The sequence below is a fragment of the Lolium perenne genome, chromosome 1, assembly GCF_019359855.2.
Source record: "Lolium perenne isolate Kyuss_39 chromosome 1, Kyuss_2.0, whole genome shotgun sequence".
Taxonomy (NCBI): domain Eukaryota; kingdom Viridiplantae; phylum Streptophyta; class Magnoliopsida; order Poales; family Poaceae; genus Lolium; species Lolium perenne.
Window position 1 is genome coordinate 134,697,649 of NC_067244.2, and position 12,455 is coordinate 134,710,103.

The 12,455-nt window shown below is 46.4% G+C and overlaps 2 protein-coding genes and 1 long non-coding RNA gene across 8 annotated transcripts; 1 reads left to right on the top strand and 2 right to left on the bottom strand.

Annotated features, from left to right (window-relative positions):
* Positions 1 to 1,848: 1,848 nt before the first annotated feature.
* On the top strand, positions 1,849 to 7,993 carry LOC127303046 (COP9 signalosome complex subunit 1-like). 6 transcript variants are annotated; one of them, XR_011742630.1, is made up of 4 exons: positions 1,849 to 2,919; positions 3,810 to 3,930; positions 7,378 to 7,757; positions 7,854 to 7,993. XR_011742630.1 is itself a non-coding variant. In XM_071818690.1 (3 exons), exons 1-3 carry the CDS (start codon positions 2,622 to 2,624, stop codon positions 7,533 to 7,535), a joined length of 372 nt encoding a protein of 123 aa, XP_071674791.1. In that variant the 5' UTR covers positions 1,849 to 2,621; the 3' UTR covers positions 7,536 to 7,944. The 6 variants fall into 6 exon arrangements, 2 of the variants coding, with proteins under 2 accessions (XP_071674791.1, XP_051189777.1); XR_011742631.1 differs by having other exon boundaries at positions 7,378 to 7,702; XR_011742632.1 differs by having other exon boundaries at positions 7,378 to 7,736; positions 7,854 to 7,979.
* On the bottom strand, positions 3,448 to 8,074 carry LOC127303062 (uncharacterized). The gene is made up of 8 exons (XR_007853230.2): positions 7,938 to 8,074; positions 7,023 to 7,123; positions 6,198 to 6,944; positions 5,966 to 6,117; positions 5,720 to 5,874; positions 4,261 to 4,377; positions 4,000 to 4,180; positions 3,448 to 3,920 (listed from the first exon to the last, which is right to left on the bottom strand). It is a non-coding gene; the product is annotated as an uncharacterized lncRNA (long non-coding RNA).
* A 787-nt stretch (positions 8,075 to 8,861) lies between these two features.
* Positions 8,862 to 12,232, bottom strand: LOC127303069 (probable ascorbate-specific transmembrane electron transporter 1). Its single transcript, XM_051333850.1, has 4 exons — positions 12,037 to 12,232; positions 11,441 to 11,489; positions 11,158 to 11,357; positions 8,862 to 9,340 (listed from the first exon to the last, which is right to left on the bottom strand). Exons 1-4 carry the CDS (start codon positions 12,169 to 12,171, stop codon positions 9,032 to 9,034), a joined length of 693 nt encoding a protein of 230 aa, XP_051189810.1. The 5' UTR covers positions 12,172 to 12,232; the 3' UTR covers positions 8,862 to 9,031.
* Positions 12,233 to 12,455: the final 223 nt, after the last annotated feature.

A 12,455-nucleotide genomic window follows, 5' to 3' on the forward strand; every position in this document is an offset into this window, starting at 1 on the left:
CTGTCAGCATTTTAACATTTTAGAAATGATTAAATCCCTGACAGGCAGACCCCACATGTCATATAAATAAATAAAACCGAAAATAACAGAAAATATAAAAAAGAAAAGCCTGGCTGACGTCATAATGACGTCAGCACGACGTCATCCAGGCCATGGCCGGCCAGATGGTGCACGGGCTCGGCGAGGCAGGGCGCTAGGGCTAGCGAGCCAGAAGAGGGCAGCGCCGCCCTCCAATGGTTGCCGGAGGGGCGTCTCCGGCGAGCTCGCGCGGAGGGCCGGGCAGGCGCACATCGCCGGCATGCTACAGGCCGCAATCGAGGAGGGGAGGAGCACCAGGACGCTCAGGAGCTCACCGCGGAGCTGTTGGCGTCGACGGCGAGGCGAGGGGAGGCTCGGAGCTCCGGCGAGAGGCGGTGGCCGGCGCGGCAGAGGCCGCTCGATTGGCGCGGTAGGGGGCTCCCCGGCGAGCGCTGCTTGGTGGAGGAGGTCGGCGGCGACACGGCGGAGCTTCTGGCGGTGTCGGCCGAGCACGGGGAGGCGCAGAACGGCGGCGAGGTGCGTCGGCCGAACCTAGGGTTTCGGGGCGGAGCTCGCAGAGAAGAGGAGAGAGGGCGGGGGAGGCGAAATGGGAGTGGCCTAGGGTTTGCGGCGGCGGTAGGAGGCCTTATAGGCGGCGGGGGCGGCAGGAATCATCCCGGCCACCGGCGGGATCGACGGCCAGGGAAGCTACAGCGAGCAGCTTCCAGTAGGAGATAGGAAGAAGAAAGCAAAATTTGTGAAAACCCCCCTGGACTTTTGGAATTTCCCTGGAATTTTTAAAACAAGAGAGAATCTGGGGATTTTGAGGGTATTTTAACACAAAAATTTGAGGGGATTTTTGCACAACTTTTGGTGAGACCAAAACCATAACATTTTGCAACATTGTTTCAAACCTTTTTAGTGCAAATTTTCTAAATTTTAATGCAAATGCATGCCATGCTTATGATCAACTAACAACATTACTTTATTAGCAAAGTGGTTCTGTTACAAGCATCAACATCAGGAGCACAAATCAACAAGAAGACTGCATTACATAGGAAGAAGAGGAAGAGGAGCATGCATTCTTTGCTTAATAGCATCAAAGAAGACCCTGTGGAAACCTGTTCTTCATCTTCGGAGGATAATGACATTGACATGCACTCATCTGATTCTGATTAGTCTGAAAAACTCTAACTATGCCATTCTTATTGACTGCATTCCGAAAGTCCACTGTTATGCGTTTGACCTTATGGTGCTAGTTGTTGCTGCTTGCTTGCTATATATTGCTAGTTGATGCATTGCTGATTGGAAAGTTGAAACCTGTCAACCTGGTTATGTAATATGAACCTATGTGTGTATTTGTTTGTTGTTGCTGCCTGCCTGCTTGTTGTTGTTGGCGGCTATGGTTATCTAATATGCACTCCCTTTATTGATAAACAGTATAATGGTTTTTTAGTGCACATTTTGCATCATTGAATTTGAATTTCTGTTCATATTTTTTAGATTATACAGTATGAATATAAGATGGCTATTTTTTCTATTTTTTGCAGAAAATGCTGAATGGTTTAGCGTCGCTATAGCTCTCTTAGCGTCTGGAAAGTGCCCACGCTAAGAAGCATAAACTTTGGCCACGTGCGGCAAAGCCTAAACAAAGTGCCTCACCAGGATCTCTGCGATTCTCACGCGTCACGCACTGCCGCAAACCGGCAGCTACGGCTCGCAGAATCCGGCGACACAGGCGAGTGGTTTTGCAGTGAGAAACTATGGCCTTGCCGACCTGTTTTCTGCGCCTCCGACTCCCGATAAATGCCGCGAGGTCACACAAGCCGTTCCCAGTCTCCAGCTTCTCCAAGCCACCGTTGTGTGATACTACTGTGCCGTATTGCAACTTCCAGAGATCCGGAGTAGTTCGTTGAGGTTCCCTGTTGCATCGCTGTAAAGTCGCGATGGACGTGTACATCTCGGAGGAGTATGTGGCCAAGCGGCGCGCCGAGAAGAGGGCGGCGGCGCGGAGGGCAGTGATGGCGGTGCACGGTGGCGAGAAGAAGGCGGGGCCGGGGAGCAGCCGGTGGACTGCGTCATGGGCGTACGCCGAGCAGAGGAAGGCCAATGCCAATGTTGCCGAGGGGAGAGTCGAGGACGTCTTTCTTGCCTACTTATCAGCCTAGATGTTGTCGTCCCGTTCCATGTGCTGCCAACGACGGCAGATGGTTCATTAGTAGGTAGGAGAGTACTCCCTCCGTCACAGATTAGGTGTCGGACGGGCCTTTTTACAAACAACACCCCGACAAATTTCCGACCAACTCCGCGATCCCTGGCAACTCCACCCTCACTTCGTTGTCCTCTCCTCTTCCACCCGATGACGCCGACCGCTCGCCGACGGAGCCGGCCGCGTTCCGACGGCGCCGGCCGCCTTCGCTCCACCCCCTCCCAACCAAGCTGGGGTCTTTTCTTCTACCACGCCGCGCTGCTGCATCCTCTCCCTCGCGTGCGTCCTCGCCGCCTCTCCATGTTCCTCTGGCCCGTCGTCCTCTTCATCCACAACTTGAAGGTGCGATTTTTTGCCTCCGGCGGCCGGATTTGCAGCGGCGCTGCTCGATCTAATGTTGAGGTGCGGCTGCTGCGACGGGGCGCGGCTGCTACGACGGGGGCGTCTGATGGCGATGGGGGCGTCTGATGGCGACGGTGCGGCTGCTGGCGGCGGGGAGCCCTCCCAGGCGCTGCTCTCCAGCGACCAGTTCGACTTCGAGGTGTACGCCGGGCAGTACTCGGGCCGCACGCGCGTGGCGCGGCTCCTCTTCATCGCGGGCAAGTGCGAGTCGGAGCAGATGAGGCTGGATGCGCTCCGCCTGGCCTACGAAGGGTCCCTGAAGGGCGAGGACACGGCCCTCCACCGCGACGGTATGGATTGGTATTCCCCTCTGTTGATTGCTGCTGCTGGCGATGGATTTTTGGCAAGCTAAACATGATTACAGTACTCCTGTGATATAGCTTTGGAAGCAAAATTGAAACCACAATCCACACTCGAGTACTGATGTTGAGGTTATTGCTCTGGAAGCAAAATTAAAACCACAATCCATATTGGAGTAGTGATGTTGAGGTTATAGCTGCATATGTAATCCCTGTGAGATTCAGTCAACCACTGGACAAAGGGTGATAAGATGCTCCAATGGAGTAAAGTTTTTAGAAGCCACAAACTAGAAAGTCACATACTCCAATGGAGTAAATTGTTAGCTTTACTACTCGAGTACTCCCTGGAAATTGTTAGCTTAACTACTCCAATGGAGTACTGGACATTTTTACTGGAGTAGAATAGGTTAGCTTTACTACTGGAGTACTCCCTGGAAACCATATGGTCTATGGAGTATTTCCATAATTGCTTAGCTCATTATTTCCCATTCATGTTGCTATAGCACTCAAACTTACAAATAATTACTGGAGTAGTTGTCAAATTTGCACTGGTGTCAAATTTGTTTGGAACCAGAACACCCTTTGCTTTGCCTTGTTTTACAGTGAGCTCAGCTTGGCCACTTCATTTGCTATCTGAATAGCAATAGTACAGCCATAATCAAAGATCATTGTGCTACTGTTCCTATTGTAAATATACAGGAGTAACACCATCCTAGTGTGGTAGTGTAAATAGCTAAGCAGATCAGACTGTCCTTGCACTCTGCCCACAATCCACTATCTAATAAGAGTACAAGGTCTATTAACCGTGATGCAGCCTTTGTTTCAACAAAGCACCACATTGGGTGAATCTAATCTTTTGAGACCACATTTTCTTTTTACAGACGTCATGCCCATCGGTAGCCGTGATGCATTCTGATCCAGGGAAGAGCTTTCGGAAGATGTAGACAAATATGCACCCTTTTGCTTCTTCATATTCGTTTGATGTTCAGTCACTGCAGAAAGGTATTGATTAGTTACTGCAAATGTACTCCTCTTGGTTTCAAGCAGATTATAATTGGAAATAAACCTTACCCAAGTTCTCAAAGGCAAACACATTATGGTCATTAACAGGGTACATCCTCTTGGTAGCACTAGGGACACCACTATTAGCTTCCTGTAACAAACTTGAGAACCATGGAAACATGCCCTGCCTAATATAGAAGAGTAGATATGCTTCTTGGTTTAGTGCAATTGTCTCAGTAATTGAATCAACCTGCAAGTGAAAATATGTGTTATAAGGTGAAAATATCCGTGCCATGAAAAAAGAAAGAACAATTAAGTACTAGCACTTACAAGTGAGTCATTCATCAAGGGCTAACTAGTTGGTGAAGAACGAATGGTGCACATGTAGTGGCCAAAGTTAGGCAAGCCAGAATGCTTAACAACGCCATACAAATCATATTTTAGGCCCTGATGCATGTTAAAATACAAGAAAAACATCAAAATATGCTTCATCGATAAACCAAGAATGGTGCACATCGAATGGTGCACATGTAGCTCACCTCTTTGTTTGGGTTAGTGTGGAATAGCTGCAAATCAAGTTGTGATGGGTATGCCACATGTTTGTCAATTTTCTCAATGTAACCATCAAGGGTAACTTTGAAGCGCTTTAGTTGAAATGCTACCATGGTTTTCGAGTCGAGAGACTAGTCGCGACTAGTCGTCGACTAGTCGACCAGTCGCTATGGGAAGTCCGACTCAGGCTGGCGACTCGACTCAGCGCTCGAGTCGATCGACTCGAAGGACTAGTCTCGACTAGTCAGGGTAAGTCGACGTTTTTGGGTCGGTCGACCCAAAAAAAAAGTTCTGTGCTTCCTATTTTGCCCCGTTTGCCTGGCTCGACCTAGATCGAGATTGAATCCCGCTCGACCCTTTCCTTGGCCGCCGCCTCTCCCTTGGCCGCCGCCTCTGCAAGAACTTGGCCGGGCTCCTCCTCCGCCACAGGCTCCTCCTCCGCCACGGGCTCCTCCTCCGCCACGGGCTCCTCCTCCGCCACGAGTTCCTCCTCCGCCAGGAGCTCCTCCATCGCCGGCAGCTGCTGCTGGTCTGCTCTCGTCCACGGCAGCTGCAGCTGCTCCACTCCTCCACGGCTGCTGCAGTACCGGGTAACAAGCTCCTCCTCTCTTCTTCCCTTTTCCTCACGAGATATGCGGTGCTTCCCTTTTCCTCACAAGCTCCTCCTCCCTGTTTCCTGTTCCCTCACGGAGGCCAAGTCGAAGGCTGCTGAGGGCTACGATCCATTCAAAGATCCTAACAGGAGGCCAAGGAGGAGCAAAGATCCAGCATGGAAATATGCATTTATGTGTGATCTTGAGGATAGGTTGCAGCATGGAAATTATATATTTTTATTAAACCTGAGTCTTGCTGAGTCGAGACTAGTCTAGACTAGTCTACGAGTCGCCGGCTCAGAACGACCGGTCGACTCGTCGACTCGCAAACCATGAATGCTACCACATCTGGTGTTGTATCAAGCACAAGCTGTTTGTCCTTATACACTTGGCCATTACAACTTTCACACTTTAGCTTGTTCTCAGCATCACCTAATTGTTCCACCTTAGTAAAAGACTCCAATGCAGCAACAAGGTCATGAACCTGATCGATCTCCAAGCTGATATCAAGAAAGGGCTCAAATGTCTCTGAACAGTGACCGCAATCATGGCATGTCAACTACAGTATATGAAGAGAATTGTATTACTCCAAATAAGCCATAGTAGTTTGAACACAACTAAGCAATAAGAAGTACAGTACATACCAGGCTTTTCAGTCTACCTCCAAACACCTGCTCGACAATACTTTCCCCATGAATTGATTTGGCATCAAGGGTACACTTATGCAAATTTTCCAGCAAGCAACTTAATAACTCATGTGCATCCTCTTGTTGTCCTGGTATAAAAGCTGGAGATAATTCTTGTAAATCTTGTTAAGGAATTGACAGTCTGTAAAAAATTCACCAAACTTAAATAAAGCAGAGGAAACATATCGTCAATCCAAAGGATACTGCTTAAATTATTTTTGAACCTTGCTGGCACTAAAACAGACCCAGGGCTTTGAATTGATTCTTCCATTTGTGCTTTTAGGGCGCATAAAGAACAGAACCCAATTTCATCATCTAATTTTAGGAATGGACGCTGATTGTTGCTTAGCTTGCACCTGCATTAATTTCGAAAAACAAATTGTATGAGCAACACTAGTTAGATTTGAAATTCAAATTAGTCTATCTGAATCTTTACCTCTGCTGCTTTGATAAGGTCTTTAGTTTTTACAAGTAGCTCCGCCGAGATAGTTAGAGGGATTCCTAGACTACCTTCTGCCTGGAGGCGGTTCTTATTCATGTGAGAGATTTCATAGTCTATCCCTCCTCCATTTTCCATCACCCCAATCATACATGATTGGAGTGTCACGAAGGTTCGAGAGAGTTTGTCGACCTCGTAGTTATTATATTCTTCCTCCACACCTTCTATCAACTCTCGAATATTGTTTGGTGCTCTTGTATCGGTGTGAGACTCCAGAGACCTAAAGAAGCCTAGATCTAGAGCATTTAGGTCCGGACTGTTTGGAGGTTGCTGCAACAACTTGATGTCCAAATCAGTCTGTGCTACACTTGCATCTGTTGTGACGGGCTCAAATTGAGATCAATGACAACATCCTTGCCTCTCTCGTGCACTTGCAACTGATGTGATGGGCTCAAATTGAGATCAATGACAACATTTTGCACTCTATGCTGCTCTAGCATCTAATGTGATGGGCTCAAATTGAGATCAATGATAGCATCCTTGCCTCTTTGTTGCTCTTGCATCTTATCACAATGTACTCTCATCCGAGGGAATCCCAGTCTCATATGGATCAAAGGTTTGGAGAAGATGTCCTCTTGGCGCATTCTGCTGTATCTCCACACATCTTTTGCACTAAGAGGTGCTTTCTTCCTCTTGGAAACAAGCATATATAGTTTGCCGCCGTCAATTTGTTCATTCATATAGCTGTGCAGAGAGAAGATTAAATTTAGTCCACATGAGCATCGAACTCCTTCAAAAATCACAAAAAGAATTGGAACTTACTCATTGGAGAGAATTAATGGATCATCATATTGGAGTCTCGTCTTGTTGTTTATTCTCTTTCTCTTGTTATCTTGTACCCCTCTTGTTCCCTTGACCATATCCTACAAAAATATTCATGCTATAAAGAATACTCCAAAACAAATGCAACAATGCTATAAATAAAATGATTATGCCAAAAAAAGAAAGCATGATCTTGTTTTACTTTTTGGAGCCACAGTATATGAATTTCTGAATTTGTTAAGTGATAGTTACAGTATATGAATTTCTGAATTTTCTATCATAGGATCAAGAAAAGGCATTATAAATCTGTAGCAGTATATGATATTGTTTGCATTTGCTTTTCTATTCCAAACAGGAGTACCAATGTCGGCTGGACATAACCTGGAAGCTATCACATCTGGTGAATACTGAAAATGAAACCATCTCAATCCAATAGGTGAAGATGAAAAGAACTGAAGTGAAATATTGGTGTGGTGTTCTGCAGATGTCGTCTGTTTCTACAAGCGGACCTAACTAGCCAGCAGAGCAAGTGTAGTTGATTAGAAATGCATTCTCCTTCAGGGGCTATTCAGCCCTGATTGTTCATTGCCTGGAAGGGCTGCAATCCTACAGAGCTGATTTCAGGAAGCTGGGTGACAGCATTATCACAAGGAGAGCTGCTTTCTCTCTCGCAATTTCAGGTGGAGTTTGCAGCATTACCACTTTCAGAAAATGGTGTGCATTTTTGCTGACAAAGTAATGTGTACTTTCAGATAATACACTAAGGAGTACTTCCAGATAATGGTGTTCATTGTTGCTGAAACATATGATGAGTACATGTACAATCTGCAGGTTATTACAGTATCTCCGGATCTACTAGGATGAAACTCCAAGTTGAGCTCCAACAACTTCAGGATTATGCCAAGAATGGGGTACCTGCACGAGAAGGTGCTGGTCTTCCACATCCACGACCGCAAGATCGCCCGCCTTCACTCCACCAGCTTCGGGATCTTCCACCTCCACTCCTCGAGCTCCAGTGGCGCCCGTCTGCGAGAGGTCGCCGGCGCGAAGGGTGGGAGGTCGCCAGCCCGTCGGCGTGAGCCTATGAGCTCCACCGGGTGGCCCGCCGGCTCCAGCCAGCGAGGCGTGCGGGACTCCACCGGCACCAGGCTACGAGGGGTGAGGGACTCCGCCGGCACCAGGCTGCGAGGGGCGCGGGACTCCGCCGGCGTCAGGCTGCGAGGGGCGCGGGACTCCGCCGGCACCAAGGTGCGCGGCGCGTGAAGCTCCGGCGGCGGCGCGGAATTTCGGCGGCATTAGGCTGCACGGGGTGGCGTCAGGGCGGCGCGATCCGCCGGCGGGAGCCTGCGGCATCGACCGCGGGAGTCCCCCGCTGCCAGGCTGCACGGGGCGCGGAACTCCGGCGTCGTCACGGGCGTGCGATCCGCCGGCGGGAGCCTGCTACAGCGAGCCCGCGCACGCGATCTTGGGAGATACGATTTGGGATTCGATCGTGATTTTTTCGAAATACTAAGGGTTCAATTGCAAAAACTGTTTTACACTAGCCCTGCGACACCTATTACGTGACGGAGGGAGTATATGGTTATGTATGTATGACTCAGTCATTTTTGGACTAAATATCCAACTTGTTTAGCGAAATCCTTTATTTTTTGAATATATTTGATGTTTTTTAATGCTATTTTAAATATAGCACGCAATTAGCACGATATAGCGTCCATAGCGTTTGAAGGAAGCCGACGCTATTTCATTTAGCACGCTATTTTAAACCTTGCTATTTATTCATCACACACAACGGACAAATTTGATTACACTTTTGTGGTTCTGAATCTGAACGCTGGGTACAGCAACTCAAGTGAATCTATTGGTAACTTACCGGGCAAAATTTTACATTGTGTGGTTCTTCATCTGAACAAGATTGCAGCAACTCAGCTACGAAATGAAGAGGACAAGTTATTGTCTGTACTTCAAACATAAGAGGATGCAACAAAAATGCAGCAGACAGTCAGGATCTAGGACTTGTGAACTGCTGAATACCCAAGCGTATGCTCGTTCTGCGCAGGAGCAGTGACATACAGCACGACAGTTGCGCCCAGTAGCAAGACAACAAGGGCGGTGAAGTTTACCATCAGGGCTTCCGAGCTGTACCTGCCCAGGCCCGCGGTCTGAAGGAAGGTGAGCTTCTCCAGGAATCCCAGCTCGGCTGCGAGCAGCGCCAGCACGTAGACGAAGAGCCCAGCACGAACATGCCATGGTAGCATGGCACGCCGGACTGTTGGAGAAGCACCGGGGAAGAAGAAGGTGACAAAGCCAGATACCCACTGAAACATGAACAATGAGGTTTGAGATAATACCCACACAGAGCTGATGCTAACTATTTTCCTAAAATTATATCAAATATACACAAGCACAACTACCATTTCTCAAAAAAAAAAAAAAAAAAAAAAAAAGAGAGATTAGACACCAGAATATGAATAAGATCGGAACACCTTATGCTCAGAATTAGTGTACTGATGATTTAAAAGACCTCTTGTAGAAGCAAGCCACATCTGCTGAGGTTCATAATTCACTCATATAGTCAATTTCCGATGAAAAAGCTATTTTGGAGCATCAGAAATAGTCTTTTTGCACAGGCCAAAAAAATAACATTATTTCACGAACTTTGTGTGCGAGCATAGAATGTCTGGAAGAGTGGAAGTACACCCCGATATTCTTTTTCGGAATTTTTGGATATTTTAAAATATGTTTTTCTAGCAGTGGGTATAACTACACCTATGAGCCAAAATGAGTTCCCCATGAAGAGAAGCCATAAAACTTAAACTGGGTTGTCAACAGGAGAAAGAATGTAAGATTATACAGTCTGCATGAATGGTTCCTGCTGGGAAGTCACTACCAATGATTTTTAACCTTATCATCAGAGAATATAAAGAGGCCAAATACATTTAATTTAAGGAATTTTGCGTTCATTGCTCACGGATCATCAATTAGTTGGTACTCCTTTATCATGCAAGACGCATCATGATAGCTTTTTTATGATGTTTGATTGGTTGTCTCCAAAATTTATTCCCTGTAGAGAGGGGAACACAGCACAAGACATTTCAATGCTTAAAATTCCTGAGAAATTGTCTGCTACCCCCATGGAGGCAAAAACACAACTAGTATTTTGATATAATACCCAAGGTGATCTGCTCCTACTGGAGAACTCCCTTCGTGTCACTTAAGCTCAGTGTGGTATTACTAAATTCACAGTTGCAAGCAGTAAATGCAATCAATTTCCGCAATTTGTAGAATTCAGATTATACAAATGGTAACGATTTACATGCATTGGTTATCTCCTAATAAAACATTTCTCCCTGATGGAGAGCATAACACAAAACAAGACATTTCAATGCTTAGAATTTCTGAGAAATTGTGCACGGCACCCGCACTAATGCAATTAGTATTTTGATAAATGCACAAGTTGGTCTGCTCCTACCGGTGAACATTCAGGTTTGAGGTAATGCCCACACAAAGCTGACAGTAACTATTCCTACAGTTATCTTATACACAAGCATAACTATGGTATCTAAATGAAATAAAAAGAGTAGCCACCGGAATATGAACAAGATCCGAAAACCATATGTTCAGAATATTTTTTTATCGATACTTCAAAGTTCAAATAACCTCCTCTTTTAGAAACAAGCCACATAAAATGAGGTTCATAGTTCACTCGTATAGTCAATGATGAGGAGCCATAAAACTTAAACTGGGTAGAGCAGAGAATATAAAGAGACGGAATACATTTGATTTAAGGAATTTTGCATTCATTGCTCTCGGATCATCAATTAGTTGGTACTCCTTTATCATGCAAGACACGACATGATAGCTCTGCTATGATGTTTGATTGGTTATCTCCTAATAAAAGCAGTTGCCCCGCACAGAGAGCAGAACACAGCATAAGACTTATCAATGCTTACAATACCTGAAAAAAACAAGGTAGTCTGCTCCTACCAGAGAACTCCTTGGTGTCACTTAAGCTCAGTGTGGTATTACTTAAATTCACAATTGCAAGCAACAAATGCATAAAACTGTAGTCATGCCAATTTCTGCAATTTTTTGAATTCCGATTATACAAACGGTAATGGTTTACACGGATTACCTGTAAACCATACAAAATGATAGCACCAAGTCCAACCCAGGAATGCAAGCTGTATAGATTGTCGATTCCACTTTCATTGTGAAACTTGAAGGCAGTATACACCCCAAATGATCCCAGAAAGAGCGCAACAGCATGAAGAATCAAATGTACCATCTTATTTGTGTCATGACTCCACGGCAATGTTTTGTAGCTCATTATGGCTACAGACGAGTTACAAGCAGCTTGGTCAGAATTGTTTAAATATCCTCATCGCAGGACCATCAAGGAAGAGAAGAGACCTGACCTTCGCTCCCTGTGATGATGAATCCAATCAGCATAAGTACAGGATGAACCTGCACAATAGTGAGTTTGTAAATATTTGAGCACAGCAAATCCCCTCTATTGAGCTTTGCACATTATGAATTTGGCTTATCTCAAAGTATGGAATTGTACAATCCCAGTCCATCTTATCGACATAAACCCTTAGCATGTATATTTGTGCTGCAGGACTACAATTTATAGAGTACACTTATTTATATATGGGATTAAACTTCAAAATGGCCTTCAGCAAAGATATTTGAAGACAAAACCTGAAGTCTTCCTTTCCAACCTAGATGCATCTGACTGACTAACGATGGACAAGAAGGGAAATTAATTGCATCATCAAGATTCAGCTAAGATGAGCACGACTACAGTACATTCTTGCGACCAAAAAGCAAAGGACGACGCCATTAACCGGCACGCATGTGCCATTAACCAGGCTCAAGCGGTGCAGTACGCAGCCAAAGACATGGATTTGACGATAACTAAAGATCCGACCTACCCAAGGACAGGGGCGTCTGTCCCTGGATCCACGATCCATGAGCGGAGAGCTAGGGAGAAGCGGGAGTTCTTACGTACGTTAAAGATGAGCCCCTTGTTGGTGGGGGAGCTAAGGGCGAGGCCGCCGCGGAAGTGGACGCACCACAGCAGCACGAGCGCAGCCGCCGTGGCCGCGAGCGCGCGAGCCGCCTTGGCCGGCGCCGGCACGGCCATCTCCTCAGGCGACACAGAGGAATCGCGGTCTTCGCGTTGTGAAGTCAAACTTTTGCGAGTTCAATCACATTCGGCCTAACGAATAACCAGGTGGGCCCTGGATAACAGTAAGCACGTTCCTAGATTGGGCCTGAAATCAAATGGGCTGAAATGATTGATCACCGATGTTGTTGAACCGCGGAGACAGAGTTTCAAAAAAAAAAATAAGAGTGATATTTTCAGATGCTGTCCCTGTCACCGTCTAGTATCTGTTGCCTCCTTTGAGCAGAATCAAACATACCTGA